The following is a 26,407-nucleotide window of genomic DNA, read 5'->3' on the forward strand; positions in this document are numbered from 1 at the left end:
CGGAATCCGCGCAAAAACCGCGTAAAAAGCGACCTTAGTGTATTCAAAATAAACTTCTGAAAATGATATTGAAGCGTCCTCGCTGGTTTAGCATGAATGAACTACACAGTACACAGGCTTACTAATGTGGAAACATTAGAAAGTATGTCAAACCAAATTATCAATAAGTTCCGACAAAAAATCGTTGAAGTCATCAATTACAACGACTAGCTCACTTTATAGTCAGTAAGACCCCGCGTAAAAAGCGACTTTAGTGTACTTTGAAGCATCTTCTTTCTGGTTGTACAACAACTTGTCCAGATGGGGACTGCATATAACATTGATGGTCTAAATATTTGTTTGTAAATTAACAGTTTATTCTTGAGACAAAGTCTAGAGTTTTTGTTGATAAGAGGATACAAATTATTAATTGTGTTTTTGATGCATTTGGAGAAACCTTCCATTTTTGCAAATATGAAGAAAATATATCTAGACTTTTTTGCAGCCTACTGCATATCACACGAAGGCTTTTTCCTTTTACGGAAATGCTTGTATCGTCACAAAACAGAGATTTCTCACATCCTGGAGGTTATTTTTATCAGTGCTGTTTGAGCTTGGCATTTTTGGCAGTCATTTGTGATTCAAACGCAAAATGCTCATTCATCTACAAATTCACAATATTGTTTGAATGTGGCATTAACGGACTGAGGCAGGGGTACCGAATGTGCAGATTCGTCTGCAAAACGCAGATTTTTGGAGTCCGTGTGCAGATTTTTAGTGATTTGCAGATATTTGCAGTTTTTCCATGGTTTCTGCAGATTTTTGTCAGAGTATCCTCATACTTGCGCAGATTTTCTTAAAATGTGTGCAGATTTTTACAGAGTTTTGCCTGCGCGAGCGAATTTTTTTTTGGATCACGGGTAGATTTTTTTCAGATTTCGAGCACATTTTCCGGTTTTTCGAGCAGTTGCAGACATTTTTCAAAAACATCTGGCATCTCTGGACCGAGGTGTCACACATAATCAAACGATTGGTAAGATTTTTTCATGATTACTGTGTAGGAAGTGAAACCAAAGATTGTCTAAAGTGAGTTAATATTCTGAATAAAGCCAAATATTTTATAAAGTGAGCCGTTTGCTATCGTTCCTAAAGGTAAGTCATGTTTAGTTTTTCATTCCAATTTGCAAACAGCTGTTCAAAATTTACGTTGACTTTCATCGGAAGCGAAATATTTGAATCTTAGTGTGTTGGATGGGTTTTTGAGTATAAGTGTGTGTGGAACGGAAAATCACGGAAGCCATATTCAACATGACAGATTTGGCGTTAACTCGACTGAGAAGTAGCCATGAAGAGGACACCGAACTAATCTGTTGGGGTGGCACTTTTGCAGAAAAGCACGACACGGAGTGTACTGCAACTACCACTCACTGTTAGTGTGATATCGACGGCCCTACGGCGCCCGGGATATTATCATTCGTATCTTAGGCATCGGTGGTTAATACACTAAGGTCGCTTTTTACGCGGGTTTTTTTACGCGGCTTTTTTACGCGGATTCCGGAATTTACGCGTTTTTTTACGCGGATTCCGGAATTTACTCGGTTTTTTTTACGCGGCACGTATCCCCCGCGTAAAAAGCGACTTTAGTGTACTGCAGCAAACACAAGTTATAAGGGTTATTGCTTCGTGAAAACACCGTTCACATGTAAGGAATATTATCAACAATGACAAAATATATAGAAATGCTCCGTCTTACTTTAGGCATAGCATAGCCGTGTGACGAAGTCAAATCCCGTGATTTCTGCGTTCGCCGAAGTATGAACCGCCGAAAATATAACACTGACACCGGCTCCGGAAATTCGTTCGTCACTAGGTGCAATATAATTGAGCAATTCCACAAAAATGACCCAGTTTTAGTATATTTTTTCAATTGTCACTTTTGATTTGGCTAAAACTTTGCCCATATGTTCATAAGGGTAAAAAATGCCATTTTGTGCTTCTTTTTAAACCACGAAAAATATCTTTAGCATCTATATAGACGGTTTGTTTAATCGGTATAGTGTCTTCGGCAAAGTGTTAGGTAATAATTTTGTTCTCCAAAAAATTAAACACTAAAAAAACTGAAAAAAAATTTAATTTTTTTCTCCAAGCTCAGTTAAATATTTTTAGTTAGCTTACAACTTGTGGTTTTTATAAAAAAAAATGAGATTTATAAAACGTAAGAGTTTTGAGATGCATATTAGAGATGGTCGGGTTTGATGTTTTTTAAACCCGTGCCCAACCCGAACCCGATTTTTTTTTTCGGTCGAAACCCTAGCCCGACCCGAACCCGAAATTGTGAAACCCGAACCCGAGATTTCATATATTTCATAGTCGAGTTTCGGGTTTTCATACCCAAACCCGGAATTTTCAAACCCGAACCCGACCAGAACCCGGAAATATTTTTTCACAAAACCCAAACCCGACCCGTACCCGACACATTCAAAAATTTTCAAACCCGAACCTGACCCGAACCCGTCGGGTACGGGTCGGGCTCAGGTTTCGGGTTTGAAAACTCGAAACCCGACCATCTCTAATGCATATGTAATTAATACACTAAAGTCGCTTTTTACGCGGGTTGCTTTCCCCATTACTCAAAAACGGTACAAACTATCGACCTCATTTCAATCACGTTTTCCGTTTTAGGCCACGAGTGATCATATATCAGTTTTCAAAAAAATTCACAATTTTTGATGCAAATACTCAAAATTTGAAATATTGAATTTTGGTCTCTAGATTGACCACTATCATATTCAAACGAGGTTTTAACATTTTAGGATGGTTTTCCTTGTTATATTTGCAATTCAAAAAATTCGTTTTTAACGCGGGCCCATACAAATTTGGAACGCATCCCCCGCGTAAAAAACGACCTTAGTGTACTTCACAGTTAAATTATAAACCCTAATTCCTTTTTATTGATAACAGATCCTTTTCAACATGGCATCCGAAAATACCCCGTTCAAAAAAATTATATCGAGAATATCGATTCCATTACTACAAAAATTCATAGATGCCCTTGAAAAGAGAGAATCCCTTGCCGAAGTCGGCAGAATATTTAAAATTGATGAATCGACCGTGCGTTCAATTAAGAAAAATAAAGAGTCTATCAAACGCATAACGTCGCAAGGAACAGTTTCCGCGACAAAATCTTCGTCATATGTTCGAGATTCATTAATCGTTAAGACGGAAAAAGCTTTGCGCATGTGGATAGAAGATTATGCGCAGAAAAAAATACCGCTGAGTCAGGATCTAATAAAAGAAAAAGCCATGAGTCTTTATCAATTATTGGAGCACGATGAACCGTCCACGAGTAAGAAGAAGAAACTTGTAGCGAGCAAGGTTCTATGACTTCATTCGAAACAAAAAGCAAAGCAAAGGCTTGGTGCTACATTCCGATTCGGAACTTGACCTTCTGTTTATTTATACACAGACTTCGCAGCCGACTATTTAGTGTACAGGACAATTGCGGGGCTAGCGCTACGATCCTACTGACACTAACAGTCTCTCCCGAGACGAGACTCGAACCTACGACGACTGGCTTGTTAGGCCAGCATCGTACCTCAAGACCATCTGGGACTCGAAACAATTCCATCTGAAATGTGAAGATCAAAGGGGAAGCGGCGTCTGCAGATACTCTGGCAGCCAAAGAATTCCCTCCGGAGCTAGCAAAAATGAAAGAAGAAGGTGCGTATAACGCGGATCAGGTGTTCAATGCCGACGAGACAGGCCTCTTTTGGAAGAAAATGCCGTCTCGAACATACATCAGCCAAAATGAACGATGTGCCAGCGGTTTCAAAGCGGCGAAGGATAGAATAACCCTTCTATTCTGCAGCAACGCTTCGGGAGATTTTTTGTTGAAACCGTTGGTAATAAACCGCGCAATGAAGCCACGCTCGCTAAAAGACATACACTCCACTCAACTGCCGGTACACTAGAGAGCAAATACTAAAGCGTGGGTGACGAAAACCATTTTCGAGGAATGGTTTTCGAAATTTTCGTACCAGAGGTGAATGCTATTTAGAACAGAAAGGTTTAAATTTTCTAGTTCTTTTGATTCTAGACAACGCTCCAGGCCACACGGCAATTAAGCATCCCGACGTTAAGCTTATTTTCCTTCCGCCAAACACTACTTCTCTTATACAACCTCAAGATCTAGCAACATTCAAAAAGTTGTAGATAAAACAATGTTTCAGATATATTTTAAAAAGTCTAGAAAAAAATTAGTCGATGACTATAACTGAAGCCTGGAGGAATTCCAAGATAAGAGATGCCCTGGTGTTTATTGGCGAGGCCTTGAAATCCATGAAATCAACAACTTTGAATGCATGCTGGTCAGCACTGTGGCCAAATTGTGTAAATCGCGGATCGAAAAATTCTTCGGATGTAGCTGACGAAGAAATCTTAATATTAACACACGCAATTGGAGGGAAAGGGTTCGATGACATGGAAGCAAACGACATCGAAGAGCTTCTCCATGATATTACTATTGAGGATGAGTGACACGTGCAGAATTCATGCATAGAGAATACCGAAGAGGAGGAACAAGATATTAGTCCGGCTAATATAGAGGAAGGAAACAGGTTGGCGTCAAGTCTCGTCGACCATTTCTTAAATGTTGATCCTTGTAACTTATCGATTTTTTTTCCAATAGAAATCCATACTTAGAGCGTTGAAGCGGTTGTTACAGTAAGTTTGATATCATCTTCTAGTTTTGATAAGACAATTCAACGCATAAAAATGAAATAGGTTGTGTACAAAGCCAAGACTGCCACTAGACATGGAACGGCCTAAGGCTGTTTGTTGAAATACTTAAATTGCATTTGAGAAACATACATTCGAAGCACACTCTTTCTTTTTAATCATCTCCAGAATCATAGACTCTGTTTCAGTATGAGTTCCGGTGGAACGAAAGCCGTTACCAATTTCACCAGTTACATAAACAGATTGTGTCCACACCTCACTATAACCAATGAACGGGTTACCAACACCAGTGCATACAAATACATTTACTTGAGATGAGTTTTCCTCCTATGAACACCTATTTGGAAATAAAACTAAGGATCAAAAATCAGCTGCTAAGAAAATGCTTTCCCATTTCTCGTTTTCAAACTTTTGAGTCATATTGTATGACGTCTGATCTGAATGCAAACGGTTTTAAATTAAGCGAAGATCAAATCCAACGAATTCAAATCAAACCGTTAGTTTCAGAAAATATCCATATTCGGTCTTGTATTTAAAATAGCATCTAGAGACGATTTCCAGCCTCTGAGTAGCCTCTAGTTTTGGAAACCCGCCCGTCTGGATGCGGTATATTTTTCCAAATCCGCTTCCCCTGCTGCACACATTGTCTGCCTTGATGAACTTTTGGAAACATTTATTCGGTTTTGATTTTTACTTCCTTATGAATCCTTTCCGTAGTTCTTAGTCAAAAACAAATCCGCGTAAATTCCGGAATCCGCGTAAAAAAGCCACGTAAAAAACGCGTAAAAAATGACCTTAGTGTATTTTCGAAACTGAGGCTATATTCAGAGACCGGAAATCAACCCTAGATGTCAAAATGACGTTTTCCGGTTTCTAGAAAACATTCTAAGATGGCTGAAGAACACCCGATATAAGTATTTCAAAAAGCAAAAAAGTACCCAGTGACTGGACACCAAATCCAGACGCCATTTTGAAATTTAAGATCTAATTTTTTCTAATAACAGTATTTTTTTTTGGAAATAGCATTTTGGAAGTCGACAACTCAAATGCATTTATTTTTTGGGAATAAATCAATTTTCTTGGAAATAGAACTTTGAAAGAAGACAACCCAAATGCAAACTACTTAGTTTCTAGAAGCTCTAAAAAAACTAGAAGCTCTAAAAAAACAAAAAATAATTCAACGCAAATGACTGAAAAGCATGCCAATCAGTTCTTTTGGAAATAGAATTTGAAAGAAGACAATGCAAATGAAAACTAGCCAGTTTTTTGCATCAGTAAACAAGAAATTTCGATACATAATAACAAATCTGTCCAATAAACGTAGATATCGAAAATATTTTTCGAACGTAGTAAATCACAATCTCTTAAACCATTATTACTTTGATGTCTTGTGCGTAAAAAATGCCTTGAAAAAGTTACGTTAATGACAAAATTTATAATAATCTATTGATTTTCCTCCAAACCTCCACCAATATGTTTGAATTAAACAAACTTTGCAAAATTGTACCATAAATGATGAAATACATATTTCCTCAAATTTTTCCACTTTCAATTCTTATGATTGATTGTGGTTTAGGTTGGATGAAAAAATTAGTAAAAAAAAAATGTTTGGAAAAAAAAATGTCAGATTTTATCATTCATCCAATCTTACTTTGGTTATCGGTGAGCTGCTGAGACATAGATGATAATACACCGATAGTCTTCGTTAGCTTACTACTCAATGTTTAAACCTGTTCGCCGTCCTCTTGAGCTGTTAATCGTGATACACATTTAAACATCATTGTCATCATTTACGACTTTCGCTGCTTTTTTGTAAGTGGTATACAAACTCTATGGAATTGAGATTTGCATCTGCACCTTTGCAAATAACAGGATCATTAGTAATGCAAATGATATTGCCATATTTCGCACAAACCGTTATGCCGATACAAACATACAGACGACGTTACAGACACAGATTACACATTGTTTAGCAGCAACGGCAGACGCTGTAGGCACAATGATAAAATACAACAATGAAGCTCATATCAGCAGCCGTACCGCCTTTGTGAAACAGGCGCTATGAACAGAAGAAATTGAAACTATGCAAGATACTTCTACTTATGTGTTAAGATATACAAATTGTGCTTCAGATCACTAGCAATAAACCTAAAACACTTGATTTCACACAAACAAGCTTTCTTAAATTAGACACTAGCGGTACACAAGCTAGGATAAATTAACCAATAGTGGCCCCTTTGTTTTATTAACCTACAGTGGAACCACCTACAGTGTCAGATTACCTCAGTTTCTCTTAGCATAAATCGGAATTTATAGGGGAACTGCTCCATTATTCGTCTCATTAAGCCGTTATCCACAAAGCATGCACTGATTAAACACCAAATTTTCCAGAAATCATTGAACAAATAGACAAAATACGCTTAAATGCTCTTATGGAATCATTCAGCATTGTATATTCAATAAATTTAGCTAGATTTATCCTGAATTTTGTAAAACAAACCATTTTCCACAACGTTTCCTTATCCATCTCAAAACTTGAATCATTGCTCAATTATTCATCTCACGACGCTCCCATATTCATCACACTGTTAATCATGAAAGAATCACATTACCATGAATGAACGTAGCCACAGCCCGTCGTAGTAGGTTACCTAGATATCCGCTGTAGTTGTTTACGTGCAAAATTGTTAACCTAGGTAACCATTGCAGTGCTGTCGATTTATGTCAATTATGTCGGAATAATTTAACATTTTCAGTATGATTTTTCGTTTTAACAGAAACTGATTTGCCAACTTTTGATTTTCTTCAACCCAGTGAAAACAGATGAAATTTAGGAATTGTAGAAATTTATTTCATATATTTCTGCTAGTTCAAGCGTGTTTTGGGAAATTTGAGGTGAACATTTCAAAGATTAAAGTATTTTTAGTGTAGTGAGTGATTTTGTTTAGTGATTAAAATAAAATGTGGTCCGCTAGTGGTCAAAAAAACTTTAGTTGGCTGCTGAACTTGCCCCGTTGTAGCCGTATAGAACAATGCGCGGATTTTGTTTTCTGAGCTAAGTGATTAAATTAAATCAATTTTCGAGTGCAGATGCCCGACTATAATATCAAATTTAGAGCTTTTAAGTGAGTTTTTGAGGATTGAACTTTATGAGAAATCTAAAGTAAACTAAAAACAATCCATTCCATGGATTAGTAGATTGGTTTAGCTATAAAATATACGTTTTTACTGTTTTCAATTGTGTTTTCATGTTGTATGAGATGAATATATGGGCTGAGATGGGTAATGGAGCAGTTCCCTTAAATGCTTGTGAGGTAGATTGACTGGATTAGATGTTTCCCGAATAAAGTTTTTTTGCAATTTCTCAAGTTTTCGCATAAATTGAATCAATAAGGCGGGTGGTCCACTATAAAAATATATAACAACACTCAAAAGAATTTCGTTTACATTTGGCGTTTTTTTTTTGTTCAAACGACATTTATTTGACACAGCACAAGCGTATCGTTGTTGTTGAATAGGCACCAACAATGTCTCCTAATGTCTCCAAGCAGAATTAATTCTATTTTCTCAAATACCAAATACATCCAATTCTTTCAAATCCAACAATATTCACGTTATCATAATGAATGGGTTTGTCTTATTTAACTCTGATTAAATCGAATTTATTATATGAATCTTATTTAGAAAATATTTTCGAAGCCGTTACACAGGCTCACTGATGAGGAAACAGTAGAAAATGTGTCGAACAAAATTATTAAATTATTTGTAATAATGTTGACAATGCTGTGTCAGTCTGATATATAGTTTTACGAATATGTATTTTTTTAATGTCCATGTAATTTTTTTTCTCGTGAATCATTCAAACTGCCTGCGTGACTTTTAAAACAATTTATCCGGCATTGTAGACAGTCGTATTAATGGTCTCTATCAGTTCCCAATTGTCATTAGTGCAGCGTCAACGTAACCGTTTTCTTGATCTTGATCTCGACATTGTTAGGTAGGTGCCATCGACAGAATCCAAGAACTTCCTGTTCAAGCCCACACCCGTAACTGCAGAATTACAACCGAACGGCTGCTGAGTACGTGCTGAAAGAGTCGTTGTTATTGGGGTAGGCTACGACCGACCGCCAGCTGCTCACTGTCAAGATCAATCGGTTTGATTCAGCATTCGGTTGGCCGGTACTTATATCATCATAGCCATCAGAGCGCGCGATGTAAACCCATCATCAATGGTTCGGTGTTACAGAAGTTTTAAAAGGCTTAGACGACGGGTTGAAGGTATCGCGGTCAGATATGGAACGAATTAATATTAGTTTACGTTGATCCTCCGCTAGCGCTGGACGCTACTGGATAACTTTGGCGGCAGTTTTGCCATTTTCGGCCGTAATCGACCAACAAAAACGGCACTAATCCGAGAGCGAGAGTGTTTTGTGTTGTTGGATTTTGGCGGGGTGAAAAGCAAGAGTGAAACTGCAACGCACGAGTTGCTGGCTTTGCGTCGCGCGCTGCCGGAGATCTTAGCTAAGAGTGCGCTTAGTTATCTTTCGACAAAATGCGACCCCTTGATCGCGCGGCTGTACTTGTGATTGGTAAGCATTGAAGTGGTTGTTGTTACGTAATGAAATTATGTTTTCACCTCTGTTACGCTGTTAAACAAAAAATTGATAATTGGATGCAAGACCTAATTGCACGAGTTATTGACCTCATTTGGACCAATAATGGAATGTCTGACTGTGTGTAATATGTGCTGTATGCGTGTATGTACAATGTATAAAAAGTTGTTTTTAGAATTGAATATATGCATTATAACTTTAATACATTCTATTAAACAGCTACGATCAAAAGTCGAGTATTAGGTGAGTTTAATTAGTGCCAATGTTTTCAACACGATTTTCATAACAGATTTTACAACTACACAATAGACCTAGTTTAAGGTCGCCATTGTGAAATATTTTTCCACCAGAAAAAAGTTGAAAAAAATAAATAAACAAGTTCAACAAGAAAACAGTATAGCATTTATTTTCAACATTTACGATCGCACGGTATTTATATCTATCTCATACAGAAGATTTTAAACAGTTTTGTTCTGTATCCTAAAACTATGCTAGAGAGTGTTTACAGTTACTTTAAACATCTTAGTTCCTATGCCAATTTAAACGATAACAGGATCGGTCAGTAATATCGATTAGTGAATTACCAGAGTTTAGCAACAAAGTATGAAATCATAAAAACGGCCGAAAGTGATGGAAAGCAATTACTAAACTCAAGGTCGAGGATGTTGAACCTCAGGTGGATAATAAAATAAAATGATCTGAAACAGCTAGAAAATGTAGAACACAGTTGGAAACTCTGTAAATCTATAACGCTTCCGGCAAGAGAGAACAAGTAACTGAATTCGAGTTGAATTCAACGTCAAATTTACGCCTACAACCAATTAATTATGTGTAAGCGAAAATCAAAAGCAGACATCGTCTGGCTGCTTAAGTTTCATACATTTTGATTCAGTGAAAAAAAAAGTCAGAGTCATTCTTCTCATTCCCCGTCAATCAACTCGCACAAACGTAGGTACTTATGTTATCGTTGCGGTATAGTAGGATAACTTTAATTCTGATTTTTCTACGTAGGACTACGTCTATTTTTTGTGTACAGCAGTATATTTTGTAAAGTTGAAAATGGCAAATATCCCGTCAGATTTAAAATGGTATTAACAGCATACATTGCCTACTTTTCAATAACAGCATTACTACATGATGGATAACAATAAACAATATGTTGTTGTATAGGAAAAATATTGAACAATTTTGTAAAATGCTAGTTATCATTTTTATTTCATCGCTCCGTGGTGAAAATTGATAAAAAATCAAAAAGCTTGTATACAAAGCCACGACCGCAAGATTGACGTAGAACTACATGAGGTTGTTTGTTACATTACTTGTGTTGAATATGTTTTAAACTTTGTGCAAACGAGGAGTTGAAGTGCCACCGAATTTCAATTTGATCATATAAATACAACATCACTGAACAGGAACGGAAAAAACATTCTGCGGCGCAAACAAGTTTTAACAGCCAGAGTATGCATGCAGATAGCGATAATTTACTTTTAATTATAGCACAAAACGAGAAAATATTATATCTTCAATAATTTATTTGTTATCCTTATCAGTACAATTATTGTTTGATTCAATATCGGATATGTTTATCGCATCTCTATGCTACACCGACAATGAGGATTAAGGCACGCGGCCAACACAGTAGAAAGCTATTTTAACATTGAAAACTACACACGGCCGGCAGATGGATTACCAACATCCACAAAAGAAGGTTGTGTGTTGCCGAAATATGGCAAAGTTTTTCAATGGAGAAAGTGTTGACCAATGCACCTACGGCTGACGCTGCCGCTATCGTACAAAGACAACTTTTTACTATGGAAAATTCCGCTGCACCTACCGCTGAGGCTGTTACCACTACTGCTACTGGTACCCGCTGCAGCTAACACTGCTGGTAGTCGAAGATATTAACTCCTCAACTCAGTATTAATTTCTTATTAAAAGAACAAGTTGTTGTTCAATTCAATATCGAATATAATGCTGATCGTATTTTGTGCTATCACTAACAGTGCGAATAAGTCATTCTTCAGATAACATGGTGGAAAGCTGTTTTAATATTGAAAATTTTACGGCTTTATATTGTGAATAATAGAATTCCAGAACGTTGGTGTGTTGTCGAATTGAGGGAACTTTATATTAAAGGAAGTGCCGGCAGATGTCCCAAGTAACAATATAAGCTTTATCGAAGTTTTATAGTGCATGATACAGCCGAAACAGCGCTATAAACCTACGATATAACCAGTTTTGTTACTAGGGGTATCTGCTATTGTTGCTGTCCGCTACCGCACAAAGGCAGCTTTTTACCAGAGGAAGTGCCGCTACTGACCCTACCATTATCGATGCTGCTACCGGCTACCACTGCTGTTGCAGCTTTCTGCTGCCAGTGCTGCTGCTGCTGTTGCTAAGTAAGGACTGTCGTAGTCACTGTCCAAACTATTATGACTAGTTTAGGCTGATGCAGGCTTTGACATTGGCCAATAGTACAGTGTCGATTTACTAGGTATATAATTCTGTCGACCGTGCTTAGGAAAGTAAGCATTGAGCGACCAATCAGAGATCGATTTTTGCGTTAAAACAAGGTTTGATAATTTACAATAGTACAGTCGTTCGAATAATCTAATTACAATTTTCTTGCTCTGTTAGAGCAAACAAAAAGAACATCTTAGAAAGTCACCATAAAAAGTTATATTAAAAAATAATGTGTTACGTGACAATATATTAAAGCTCCACAAAAGTTCATTTTAACAGGCAGGTAGAAGGATAATGTCTTTGGCAAAGTTTTTTTTTATTTTCGCTTATTTTCCGTCGGTCTAGTTTCGCCACTGTTGTTATGCCAATCACCGACGCCCGGGAGGCGATATCACCCAGGACCCTAACTTACGACCCGGTAATTACCGGACCGGCGCCAACGGCTTTACTTCCTCATGCGATGGAAGGCATGATCCCAGAGATGAGACTTTTCGCCTCAGAAAATCTCCCGGTGTCGGCTAGGATTGAATCTAGACCAGTTGGGTTGGTTGTGAGTGGATCACCTATGTCGGCGTTGGAACTTGAACCCAGGTGTCGAGCGTGGTTGGCGGAGACGTTACCAACCACGCTAGGCCCCCGCCTAAGTTGGCAAAGTTGTTTTTAATATGTACAATATTTCACAACTCTAGCGAGCAAAGTAGATTATTGTATACAAAAATAAGGAATGTTGAACTCGGTCGACGTGCGACCAGATCGAACAAATGCCATTTTTGCAAATTGTGTTATTAAGGTGAATCGAAACGAAATCCAAGCATTATTTAATCAGTATTAACAGTACATGGTTACTAATTTTTTAATATTTTTGATGCCAAAAAATTCAACAGAATCATAACAATTTGAACATTTCTATATGTTAGCGCAGCCTGTTGCAGGCAATGCTGACAACACAGGCGCAAAATTTGACACACGCACTTAACTTGAAACTAGAAAAAGCAGAAACTGGAATGTTGCAAGGCGCTACACTTCAGAAGCAAGCTTTAGCCCATTCCGGTCCATTTTTCGTGGAAATTAGTTACGATCGCGCTGTTCATTCGTGTAGAGAGAAAAGTATACTTAGTTTGAGAGGTTACGCGACTCTAACGTGTCGGTATTTGTAGAAAATGTTCTAGTCGCTACCGGCTCAAAAATATAAACAACATCGAGAAAAGAAAAATAGTGACGTGAAAAATATTTGGAAGATTGAAACGTTTGAAATTGAAATTGAAATTTAAAGGATTCACGGCTTAGCCGTTTCTCAATTAATAATTGCAGATTAGTTGAAAAATTAATGATATTATATGAGGCATTCCCGAAATGCAGGAGGAAGCCATGGACGTTAACACTAGTGGATGTGAGAATCAATAATTTATCACTAATAAAAAATGAAACTATTTAAACAGTTTATAATGATACTATAACGAAAATTCTCTGTAGCAGCTTGCATAAAATATTCGGAGTGGTTAAATTTTGAACGCCGATTACTCAAAATAATGTTTTAGGTACAAGGTTCGGTTTGGCTGCACGCCGACCAATTTTTGGAATAACTTTGGTGAAGACACTACGGCTCTAAAATGATTATTTAGGGTCCAAACAATTGCGATTACCTTTTTGCATCTTTGGACTGGTACACATCTCTTCACATGACTTCTGAGCCACAAATTATATGAGCAAAGCATAGCATAGCACAAATAGTTACATAAATCCATAGTAGAGGCTACGTTCTAGCAATAGTTAAAGAAAAAAATGAATGTTAGTCCAACATTTACTCCAGAAAGCAGGTGAGAACATTTATAGATTCAAGTGATTGATGTTTCAGCTTGCAGTCTAATGTATATCGTTGATTCCTATCTACTCATCACCGACGTTTCGGTCCTTCTATGGGACCATCATCATATTGTAGGCCATATATTCAATATTTTACGTACTATTGGACTTATATTAGGACAAAATTACAAACTACTCACTCGAAACGGTAATCAACAAGTTAAAATATTTTGGTAAAAACAGTCGGGTCGTAAAGGGTTTGATGCCATACATCCAAGGCGCAGGTACAAATATGAATAATATCCACTGCGGCGTTTTGTCATCGATAAGACGTAAATGATGCAAACGCTGCACAATGCTGTTGTTCATTCGTTTGCCGTTGGGTCCCAAAGGTTCATACGTGTTCGTGTCATCAGCTAAATGCTTCATTATTCCATCTTACTCCTCCAGACCTATTATAACGGATGATTTCTGATGAATTTCCCACCCACCACATGAAAATTATGTTGAAAACCTTTTCGTGCTGATCCATAAGGACAGGGTACAAGAAGTTCCCGACGTCTTTAATCTGCAGGATGAAAACATACGTTTCACTTGTGAAGTTGAGGAGAATGGTAAACTACCGTACCTGGATATGTTGCTAGGTAGAACTGACGACGGAAGGATTCGAACGGATGATATGCAAAGCCGATGGCATCAGGCAGAATGTAAAAAATTTTTCTCGCTCCACCTAATGGACCAAAAAATCGGGGTTGTCGTCAATTCCATCGACCGAGTCCAAACATTGAGCATCATTCGCACGGAGGAGGAGAAGAAAGGGGTAATCTCTGATACGCTACTACGTAACAACTATCCACTGAGGCTTATCAACAGAATGCTTCAGTAAGGCCACCCTCAAGAAACAACTAGCAAACCAGACTGTTATCGATCAATGGTACATATACCAGGCCTCACACCCATGATAGTTAAAACGCACACTAAAAATAAACATGCCTTCGGTGCGAATCGCATGCTGCAGCACAGCACACAGTCAAAAATCTGTGTAAGACTACTAAATATCCTCCACATGCAGAAAAGTAATGCCGTGTACCGAATTGCATATACTGATTGCGAAGAATGCTGCATCGGTATGACCAAAAATCAGCTGCGTACGAGGATGTTTGGTCACCAGTCGTTAGTAAACACTCTCGATCGGCATTGGTCAACCAGCCACGAATACTTTGATCCGCTAATACAGCAGCTTAAAGAGAAATTTGCCCTGTTGGAGCACGTTAAAGACCAACAACACCGGTTCGATCCATCGATCGTCGATACCAACACATACCGACAGGTATTGGAAATGTACTACATATACACTACTTTTCATACGATCAATTGACGTACGGACACCGATGGCATCAGAGCTACATATAACTATCTACTTACGAGTGTAGGAAACCTGACCAAAAGCAGCCAGATAGGTATACGACATTAAACTCTTTACGACCCGACTGTTTTCATATGTGGCAAAATATTTTTAACTTTCGAGTGAGTAGTTTTTCAATGTCGTATAGCTGAATTTCGTCCTAATGTAAGTCCAATTGTATATAAAATGTTAAACATATTGTAGGCCCTGATGATGGTCCAATTAAAAGACTGAAACGTCGATGATGAGTAGATAGAAATCAACGGAATTCATTAGACAGCAAACCGAAATCTCAATTCCAGTCGAAAACTTAAGTTACAAAACTTTCATACATAGGAACATAGAAATTCATTGAAAATACCACCTGCTGCAAACATGTATAATAGGGTGGCAATGGGATGTATGGAAAATATGTCATCAATTCATCAATTCAATTCAATTTAAATAACCGCCCATGTATATTTTGTTTATTTGTCCTAAATAATACCATGTGCAACATTTCAGCCTAATTAGACATGATTAAGGGATGCCTCAAAGCGCTTAAAATTTTGGAGTTTTGACTCTCGAAAATTACCATCCCTGATAAATATATGTTTAAGATGCCTAATAAATATTAAAATGATTTACATGTGGTTTGGTGAATCATTTTAATGTTTATAAGGCATCTTGAACTAGATTTTTTATTAGAGATGTCCATTTTCGAGAATCGAAACATCAAAACTTTGATCACTTTGAGGCACCCCTAAACCATGTCCCATTGAGCTGAATTTGTGCACAGATAACCTTTTTTGGTCAATAAACAAAATGTATATGGTTGGTTTTAGAAATTTGAGAATTTATCAAAAAATCAAATTTCTCAAAAATTCAAGATGGCGCCATTGTTGCCTTTTAAGTTGAAATTTGTTCAAACTCGGGGAAATTGGTTTTTCATCAAAATACACAAAAAAATTACATATAAAAACCTGGGCAGAAAAAAGTCATTTTTTGTTGCACTGTGTAATCATTACTTATATTACTGAAATCGCAGAATCCGCTCCCTATTTAAGCGCCTATTTTGCTTAGAATGAAAAGGTTTTCAATCTAAAATTTCATAAGATAAACAAGTTAAATGCCTTCAGGCGTCAGTCGTGCTTCCAGAATCTTTCCTGAACCAATTGCAATCAAATTCATCAGTTTGTGCTCCAGAAAAAAATGCCGATTTTGATTTCGACGAATCGACCAATTGTTTCAGTAACACTTATAAGGGTTGACAGGGAAGTAAATTTTTAATCAGTACCTACTTGAAATCGGTCGACGCCAATCCACTGAATCGGTCGTTTAGGAGAGTGATTTTTTCCAACTCTATACAAAATCAAACGGAAAAATAAGTTTGGAGATTAAATTGCTTGAATCATACGAAACGGGGAAAGAAAATCAATAAACCAAATTCTATATCCTATGCCATTAGATTATATGTGCAGATTAGCAGATATACTAAAAGGGCTGATTAACATATGCATAGAATTTGACCCATAACGAGACCAAACTAACATAGCAGATAATTTAGATGATTTAGCATTATGGAAATTTTTATTGCATTTTGTAGTTCTAAAGATAATAAACTCTATTAAGAAGCCTTTGGAGCGGATCATGTCAATTTTTATAGAAGATAGTTGTATCATATTATACTATAAAATGGTATAAATTTCCTTATCTGCTGCCTGAGACAAATTAGGTCATATGCAAAATGTGGGAGGAGCGTCGCAGAATTTTAAAATTTCTAGTTACCATCCACTGTTGTCCTATTTACAGAAGTTACATTAATAATTCAAGCTTCGAATAGTCATTAAACTATCACTTACCTTACCAGGAATATTAAAAATGTTTTCCTCGTTGTTACTTCCGGAATTAGATGAATAAACGCTAAGAAAATAAGTTGTATTTATAGCAGTATTGTAACCAAAGCTTCAAAAAATCAGATAAAAGTAAAGGCTCTTTACTTTACTTTTATTCATTTTCATTTATTTTTTACACGCGTTTCATTACCACCTAGATGATCACTCTGTTCCTGCATCGACAAAACCGTCAAAAATACTACTTTGTTCCACAACACTGGAGAAGAAGGACGGAGGAAGGTGATGTCGAGATGTACACTGCAAAAAAAAATCACGTTTACTTAGAGTGTGCTTGCACTTGACTCAATTCGGCACATTGAAGTGATTCAATGATTGTTCCAAAATTATTTCAATGAGACAATCTTGCGTTGAAAACTATTAAATGGATAATAAAATATGAAACAAAAATAAATCTTCCAAATATATTGTGATAAACTGATAATATTTTAATGGTTAATACTTTGTATTTCAAACATAAGCATTTCAGTACATAACCATAATAGATTAGATGGCGTAATTTGCTGGTAGTTTCTTCGTGCTTCGCATTGAGGATCTAGAAGATTTCATTTAACTTCAACGTGAATTTTTTTAAGTGTATTTTTATATCTTATATATAAAATAAAGTTACATATATGTGCGACCGCCCATAACTTTACAACGGAGCGTCTGATTTGAGCTGGCTTTGTTTTGTTGTGTTCGTCTTCACCCAAGGCAAATTGTTACGGCGAGAAAACTAAAATAATTTAAAGGAAAATGCTGGAATTCACGAAAATAGAATTTCCATACAACGAAGAAATGAGATCGCAGAAGGCGCAATGAACAACAATAATATGACAGCAATTTAAAATAGGTGACTCTCGACAGTTATTTTGAGATCTTCCTTTAAAAGCTACCACCGAAAATTAAATACAAATAGAATCACGCTCGACTGGTGGCTGCCGTCACGGTGATCGGTTCTAACATGTGAAAATGTGGCTCTGTCTGTCTGTCTGATCCAACTACTGGAAACGACTAAACCGATCGGCGTGAAATTTTGTGTATAGGGGTTTTAGGGGCCGAGAAAGGTGATCAAGATAGTTCGAGATCCCTTCCTTTTCTGGAAGGGAGGGGTTCCATAGAAATGAAACACAAATTTCTGCACATCTCGAGAACTAACAAATAAAATGGAAGCATATTCGACAGGTGAATATTTTGAGGGATTACGAATATGTCCATAATAGTTTAACACACCTCCTTCTTCTGGAAGGGTGAAGTTTCCTACAAATGAAACTAAATTTTTTTCACATCTCCAGAACTAATCGAGTAAATGGAAAAAAAAATTTAGCATGTGGAGGTTTTTGGGGCTAAACACATTTTAATGGTGTTTCAACACCCCTCCCTTTTCTCGATAGGAGGGTTCTTATACAAATCAAACATAAACTTCTATGGTGGTTTGATACTCCTCCGTACTCTGGAAGGGGAGGCAGGTCTCCCATACAAGCTAAACAGATATTTTAACCAGGTTTTCCTGAAAACAGCCTACAATGATCGGGTCGATGCACAGGAGTCAAAACTCGACTCCATACGCCATTTATAAATTTAAGGTGGAAACTTCCGGTTTATAATATGGGTTTTTCCGGAATCGCAATGGTGCTCTGAAGCTACAAGTCGACCTCAGACAACATTTTGAATTGTAAGATGGCAACTTCCGGTTTTTGGAAAACAGCCGAAAATGGCCGATTTTCATCCAATATGAGTACCTCCGGAACCAGAATGATGCACAGAAACTAGAAATCGATCACATACACCATTTTGAATTTTAAGATGGCGACTTCCGGTGTCTGAAAAACAGCCGAAAATGATCAAATACCACCCAGTATGAGTGTTTCTTTAACCAGTATGACGTTCAGAGGCCAGAAATTTTCTTCAAATGCCATTTTGAAATCCAAGATGGCGACTTCCGGTTTCTGGAGAACAGCCGAAAATGACCAAATACCACCCACTATGAGTATCTCCGGAATCAGAAGCTAAAAATTTACCACATACACCATTATGAATTGTAAGATGGCGACTTTTGGTTTCTGGAAAACAGCCGAAAAAGACCAAATAACACCCAATATGGGTGTTTCTTCAACCAGAATGACGCCCAGGGGCCAGAATTTGTCTCCAAATGACATTTTGATATCAAATAAACGACAAATAAACAACGACGGATTCGGAAAAACTGCCGAAAAAGACCGAATGTTGCTTAATATAAATATTTCCGTAATCGAGATGATGCATAGAAGCCAAACATTGACCCTGGACACTATTTTGAATTCAAAGATGACTGATTAAAAATTACTGAACACCACCCAATATGGGTATTTGCGGAATCAGATTGATGCCAGAAAAACAGCTGAAAATGATCGAATATCACTCAATATGAATATTTTCAGAATAGAGGTGATGTACAGAAGCCAAAAGTCGAGGATGTTGTCATTCCGATAAAACCAATCATTTCAAACGATTTGACTTTTGACTTTGATCATATCCTATGGCCGATTCGTCGTGCATTTTTAGACTATAAACAAATCGCAAGGAATCAATGAATTTGGAATGTTTAAAATTATTAAATTAAACACAAAAATGGGCGAGACGAAGTTTGCCGGGTCAGCTAGTATTCTATAACAATCATTATCAGTGCGCAGGAAGTTTCACCAGGAGCGCATTAATAGATTAAAAATTTTATTGAACATTATTTTGATGGAATAAATAATATAATCCGAGATACATCACAGGTCGGACTCGATCATCCAAAATTATGAAAAATGTAATACTCCGAATAACCTTGTTCTCCGAATAATCGAGCTGATTTTTATATGTGTATATTTTTTGTAAACAAAATCCAACATTGAAGAAAAAGAGATGACTGCGAACAATCGAGCCATTTTCTCCGTATAATCGAGTCTGACCTGTATTTTCAATATTTCGTCCTAGTTGTGCACAGAAATATTTCAGCCCTCAGTGAAAATGAATAATAGTATTTGTTAAACTACTTCAACAAGCCATTTTTCCGATTTTTGGGTGATTTAGTAATCTCCTTAAAGTCATAAAAATTTCCTGTTTCAGAAAATACGTCAATTCTGATACCACTATTGCTAGGATATTTTACAACTGTTTCTAAAGCCTGTAGTACACTCTTTGTCTAATGGCCAAATATTTGACCTTCTGACATAATGGTCAAATTTTTTTGACATCATGCTTGTTGTTTGCCCGTGTTTGCCCCATGTTAAAATTGGAGAGTGACAAATAATTATCTTTGACCAAATTTCTATCTGTCAAAAAGTGACAAATATTAGACGCTCGGTCAAAGAGTGTACTACAGGCTTAAAGCCTCATGTGATGTGTTCTAAAAGGACTACCTGAGGGCCTATCATCAAATCGTTCTCATTCTGTTCATTGTATAATTTTATGAATTTTAGCCCTTAGCCCTTGGGGAATTTGTTCTGGAATTGTTCTGAGCCATGAGATTGAGCTGCTAAATTATCTGAAAAAAAAATTCCATTCCGAAACATACATCGAAAACCCAGAAAACCTAAAATCTAGAACCCGAATGAAGGACTGTCGACACTGATTTGAATGTAAACAAACTGCTGAATCCAACAAAAATAATATTATCCAAATTGGGAAAAGTTGCCAAGGTTATAAGCTGAGAGTTATTAGCATTCCAATTTTTGTTTGGTATTCGGGTATCTTAGCGGCAAAAACATCGGTAACTAATGTTATCAAAAATAAATTTTCAACGGGTTCTGAGATGTCACTGATTTGTACTATTCTGAATTGACGTGAACTTTTAGCTTATTTTTCTAGCTTATGAATTTCATAGTTTGTAACATGAAAAGGTAGCCAAACACATAACGGTTACGTCCCTCCTTCTATACGCATATCAATGTCCATTAGCGTAATTCCAGCCGGTTAAAATCTCTATAATAATGGCAAATAATTACCGAACGTGCTTCGATTTGGAAGTGATGTGCAAAATCGAACCCAAAAATAATCCCCATCCGTCAATAGCCGTGGAACATTCGACCATCAGCCTGAGTACGAGCAACAATAAAAAAAACACGCTCTCTCTTGCTCTTCATTACCTTCAGCACTATCCGGCAATGGGTGCAATGGTAACAAAAATCAGCCCCGCCGCTGCTGTATAGACAAGAGCGTGAAATGAGATGTGAGATTTCTCCTTATCTGGCGCGAATGCACACACTTGATCGGCGTGTGTTTCTCCGCGGGTCCGATGGATACACCAGAGTGCGATAGGCATTATTTTTTGGGGCTAACAGCGAAACCGCTTGCCACTTGCACTTTTGAACGGGCCGAAGAAAAGCTAAGAGGATCATGTTGTGGTAAAATATGTGCTGAGTTTCATCACTAGAAAGCATGGCCAAAGTCACGGGGAAAACTGCTGCGGTGCTGCAGTGATTATAAAATAAAAGGAAGATAGCTTCGGCTAACCACCCATCGGACGTATAGTGATTAATTTTAAGTCGAAAGAGAAACTGGTGATTTGTAAAGAGGAGTTTCTTTTTCTCTGTCTCATGTAATATTTTCACTAAAAACCCAGGCGGTGTAATTATCTTGGTTACTTTTTGATTAATTATTATAGACATATTAGTTGGCAGTATAGAAGTTTGTAACTTGAAGCATGCATAACATACAAACGCCTTCCGCTAAGTTTTATTTTGTACAACACCTCTGAAGTAGTTCAAGTTCATGCAACGCTCAAGTCATACACCATTTTGCCATCCGCTGAAAACCTTAATCGGCTTAACCTTAGCGGTACAAAGCTCGACAGCAGTATAAGGTGTACTATTTAGAACCAAGCCCTCATGCATAAAATCTTTATATTTTTCTATCAATAGACGGTGCGCCACTTCCATGCCATTAACCTGCAAGGAAGCGAATCATTATCCAGCAGACCGTGCGCGTGTTCCGTCACAAGACAGCCGGTGGATTTGACTTTACGGTCAAACGTTTTGCTTTTCTGCATGGTCAAGATCAAGGTTGCTTGAGCGCGAATAGATGTGTTACTAGTCGTAAACTGACTCGATCAGAGCCGGTTTATTTTTCTAGCTTACAAGTCATTTATTTTCTCAATTGTTGGTGGTAATTATTGCGATTCCTTTTTTTTTATTTTAGCAGCACACATCATGCTACTGGCGCAGATTCATACGTCTGAAAGCTCACGTGTGAAGCGGCAGTCCAACCGAAGTCCCTTCAGTGTTTATTCCGCACCTTTAAAGAACAAATTCGGTAAGATTTTATATCAACCAACGTAAAAAGCAAAAACAAAAATAAACTGTTTCTCTTCCGCAATTATATGTAAACACCAGTTCGAAACCGTCCACTGCCATCCGGTTTGGTAACTACCATCGAATCTGTTCAGCCGACCACATTTTCAGCGACACCAGTCAGTGTCAATAACTTCAACGGCGATCTATCGACGATTCTGACTAGAAGACCACCACATCTAACGCTTCCTCCCCCGTTCGAGGCAGAGGCTCCTTCCAGATCCCGCGAATTTTACAGTTGTATGTCCAGTTGCCTCACGTTGAGTCACTACAACCCGGTTTGCGGAACCGATCACACAACCTACCACAACGTGTACAAGTTGGACTGTGCTAATCGATGCGGGGCAAGACCTAGTAAGTGGTTTGTTCTACTGCCGACGAGCGTCTATTTGTTTCCGATGGAGAACTTATTCCTTGTTTCGTTTCAGGCGTGCGAGTACGAAAACCCGGTATATGCTAGAAGCTGTTTTGGCTAATGAACCTATGGATGCAGATTTACGATAGAATGGAAATAGATTCAATGTTAAGGGCGGCTATTTTATTTTTCGTGAACTTTAAGTACTTTGCTTTATTAATACCACTTGTCAAAAACTTTGGTAAAGTTTTTACCAGCATATTGCAGGAGAGAAAAACACAAAAGTAAAAAATACGACCGAATAACCTAAAACGAAGAAGTATTAAAAATTAATCATATAGACGTAGAAAGGTCAGCAAGATTCCAGGACCTATTCCTAGCCAAAAGGTTAAACATAATGTAATACAGCATTTTACTCGAGATAACACGAAGAAACGTCATTTCCAGAGTAAATCAATAAAAATGTGTGAACCTAAAAGGAATATTATTGTCCCAACGGTTTTCTGCACGGAAACGAGACATTTACTTTTTCACGTTTACGGAATTGCTTGTCATCATGAAACAATAGGGGTCTTCACATCGAGCTCGTATACGAATATCCAGCCGTAAACTGTGTATCTTCCATTACTCGTCAATGGAGGTGAGTATTTTTACGGCTGGGTATTTGTTTACGAGCTAGACAAGAATGGTATTCATAATAACTTTCTGCATCCTAGAGGTTAATAAGGAAAATGTCAAATGGACTGGATGTCCTTAAGGCACACTTGCTCTGACAGGAAATCTTCTCGAATTTGGAATTCTGATGGACAACTTGTAAAGTTGCATTAGTTGAATAATTTTAAAAATTGAGATTATAATGTTTAGAAAATTAAAAGTTAACAATTTCGCTTTCAATCCTTCATGCCAAACACTGTCGAAAGCTTTTTCTATATTTAGAAAAGCAGCTCTCAAACATTTAATTGGATTCTTAACTTGTTTACTTACAATTGAAGTAATTTAGTGATTTGTTCATAATTTTAGATTCATATATTTTGAAATTTTAATAAACGATTTTCAATCTACTTTATTTACGAATCTGAATTATTTGAAATGATAAAAAACTTTCAATTGCAGTTTGAATTCTTGGGTAAAACCTACCTAAATAAATAAATAAATAAATAAATTTATAGGCACTCTAGTAAAACCATTTCCCATGGGTGGAGCCATACGTCATCACCTGACATTTGAATTTTGACTAAAGTTTAACAATTATGCTTGAAATTTTAAACAATGAAACAGTTCAATACGGTTTAAGAACATATTGATCTTTTATATGCAGTACAGTTTGTGCCAAATGTGCATGTAGCTGCTGAGTCGTAAGATTTTGAAAATCGTTGTTTTTTTTTTCAAAAGAACTAGTTTATCTCCACTGGGAAAGGGTTCATTTTTTTTATAAGAGGGGATGTTTTGTGATGAATTAGTTATTTACTAATATTTATTTAGAATTTTTATCGTGTGTTCTGCCACAAACGGTGACATATTTTTAGCTTTATTTCATTGAAAGATTGTAATTGCTTCCGCAGTTAAGTGAATATAATTGTAGGAAAATTGTAAACCTACTTGTCAAGAAAAAAACAGGAGGATTGTGTGCAAAGCTACGACCGCAAGGTTGAAGTAGAATACTTTCACAAGAAAGAGGCTGCTTGCGTGTCAGTCATTTTTTCTAGTGAATAAACAATGACTAATCGGATCAATCGAATTTTGCGCTTCAACAAGGATTGACCATTTTCAATAATATAGTAAGTTGCTTGTCATGGTTGGGGCTTGACAATTTTTAAAATTTTGAGATGAAATTTTTTCGGATGTCGTGCTCATGACTGAAGGAAAAGATAATTCAGTATGTTTTGAGACACGGAGATGAAGTAAAATTTATAACTTTTACAAATTTAAAAATGTGAATTCACTCATTAGAAAATATTAACTCTTCAATCAAGTTTTAAATTCATCCTGAAAAGGACAATTTGTTGTTCATTTTAGTATCGGATAAGACGCCGATCACATCTTTGCGTTATCACTGACAGTGTGAATAAAGTATTCCTTGTGATAAAATAAACAGTGAAAAGCTGATTTAACACTCGAAACTAGACGGCTCATGTGTTGTCAAAATGAGTCAGCTTTTCATTGAATGCATTTACTAGTGCCCACTATCGCACAGAGACTGCATTTCACTGAAGTGCCTCACTGCATCAGCCGCTATCGATGCTGAGATCCGCTGCAACTACTTCGCTACCCATAGCCATGCCATAGTTGTGGCCGCTATACGCTGCCATTGGTATCCACTGTCTCTGCATCAGGTGGCCCAGCTGCTATTGTTGCTGGAATCCGCTGCAACTAGTGCGCTATCCATTGCTACGCCATAGCTGTGGCCGCTTTCCGCCATCGCTGGTATCTCCTGCACTGCTAGTGCTGCTGCTAAGGGAGGACGACTGCTGTTGTCGCTGTCTAGAACTATTATGAGCGGCTTCTTTTTTTAAACTTAAAGTATATTTATTCATATTTTTATATGGTTACATATGGTTTACATAATAATTGTTTAGCCTTTCAAGGCTCTGAATCTTTGTTTTAAGGTTTGCTGGCTACTTATTTCTATAGATTTACATTATTTGTGTAGAATTATACAGTTCTTCTTTTATAGGACTTATTTTTAATTGAAAAATACATTTTTATAACCTACTTAACTACGAACAACTAACTTAAAATTAACTTAAAACTAAGGTACCAGCTCACGAATGATCTGGTGAGGTGACCTGGCGCAGGACTCTCTGAACCTAGTCAACGATGTTGTTCTCCGCTCTTCCAGCACCTGAAGACCAGCCAGGCGATGGATCTCAGAGTTTCGTGTCCTCGGAGGGGTGTTTAGGATCATACGTAATATTTTATTCTGAACAATCTGAAGTTTAAGATGGTGGGTTTTAGCGCAGCCTTCCCAGACATGCAAAGCGTACTCTATGATTGGTAAAATCATTTGCTTGTGAACGGCAAGCTTGTTAGTGAGGGAAAGAGTGGATTTCCTATGATTGAGAGGATAGAGGGATTTGGTCAGTATGTTTCACATGGTAGCAGTTTTCTCTACGTGTGAACGAAATAGAAGTTTTTGGCGCGTTCCGGGCACGTTCTACTGGTTGCTTTGTGGGCAGCCTCACAGTTGGCGCACACCGGATCGGCGGTCTCCATCAGCTGGCAGGCATCGGGGGCGTGCGTTTGGCCACACTTGATGCAACGGTACGCCATATGACAATTTTTAGTCCCGTGTCCAAACAGCAGGCAGTTAGAGCATTGGGTGACGTCACTATGCACTGGTTTGTAGCGCTCCTAGGCTACGATGATGTGAAAAAGTGCTCTAATGGACTGCAGGTCCGCCAGGCACGTTGAATTTTTCTCCAGGTTTACGAGATATAATTGATCACGGTACTTCCGAGTTTTGTTGTGCCGCGTCATCTTGTTGATCTGGATTGGTTTGAGTTCATTTGCCTTCAGTTCCTCCAACAGTGTGTCAACTTCCACGTCAGGAAGACCGCGGAGAACAACCTTAAGGGGTTTTTCTGCTTCGATATCATGAGAGAAATATTCCACCCCGTGTTTCTGCAGTATCACTTGCACCGCCTTGTAATGATTCAACGACGGAAGCATCAGTTTGTATCCCTCAGTGCACATGCGGATGGTGCATTTCAGTCCTTTGTCGATATAAAACACAATTGCTTCACGTAGTTCTTCCGGGAAGCCTTTCACATAGAAAGGCGGGATTTTCTCCTTCTTCACTACTTCGGGATCCGTGGCGTTTTCCAGGACAGTGAATCTGTTGTTGGCCAAAAGCTTTTTAGCCGCGG

The 26,407-nt window shown here is 37.6% G+C and overlaps 1 protein-coding gene across 5 annotated transcripts; it reads left to right on the forward strand.

Moving 5' to 3' along the window:
* Positions 1–1,002: 1,002 nt before the first annotated feature.
* Positions 1,003–23,455, forward strand: LOC129725549 (uncharacterized). 5 transcript variants are annotated; one of them, XM_055681531.1, is made up of 4 exons: positions 1,003–1,131; positions 22,035–22,148; positions 22,229–22,540; positions 22,615–23,455. In XM_055681531.1, the coding sequence occupies exons 2-4, from the start codon at positions 22,046–22,048 to the stop codon at positions 22,644–22,646; spliced, it is 447 nt and encodes a 148-aa protein (XP_055537506.1). In that variant the 5' UTR covers positions 1,003–1,131; positions 22,035–22,045; the 3' UTR covers positions 22,647–23,455. The 5 variants fall into 5 exon arrangements, with proteins under 5 accessions (XP_055537506.1, XP_055537508.1, XP_055537505.1 ...); XM_055681533.1 differs by having other exon boundaries at positions 1,009–1,131; positions 22,038–22,148; XM_055681530.1 differs by lacking the exon at positions 1,003–1,131 and adding an exon at positions 8,900–9,305 and having other exon boundaries at positions 22,038–22,148.
* Positions 23,456–26,407: the final 2,952 nt, after the last annotated feature.

This window comes from Wyeomyia smithii, chromosome 2 (assembly GCF_029784165.1).
Source record: "Wyeomyia smithii strain HCP4-BCI-WySm-NY-G18 chromosome 2, ASM2978416v1, whole genome shotgun sequence".
Lineage (NCBI taxonomy): Eukaryota > Metazoa > Arthropoda > Insecta > Diptera > Culicidae > Wyeomyia > Wyeomyia smithii.

Excerpts from the sequence above, each read along its gene's own strand:
- LOC129725549 (XM_055681528.1), top strand. The coding sequence starts at position 21,133 with ATGGATACACCAGAGTGCGATAGGCATTATTTTTTGGGGCTAACAGCG. Across the intron at positions 21,242-22,037 it reads GCTAAGAGGATCATGTTGTG|CACACATCATGCTACTGGCG; the intron begins GTAAAATATGTG and ends TTATTTTAGCAG. Across the intron at positions 22,541-22,614 it reads TCGATGCGGGGCAAGACCTA|GCGTGCGAGTACGAAAACCC; the intron begins GTAAGTGGTTTG and ends GTTTCGTTTCAG.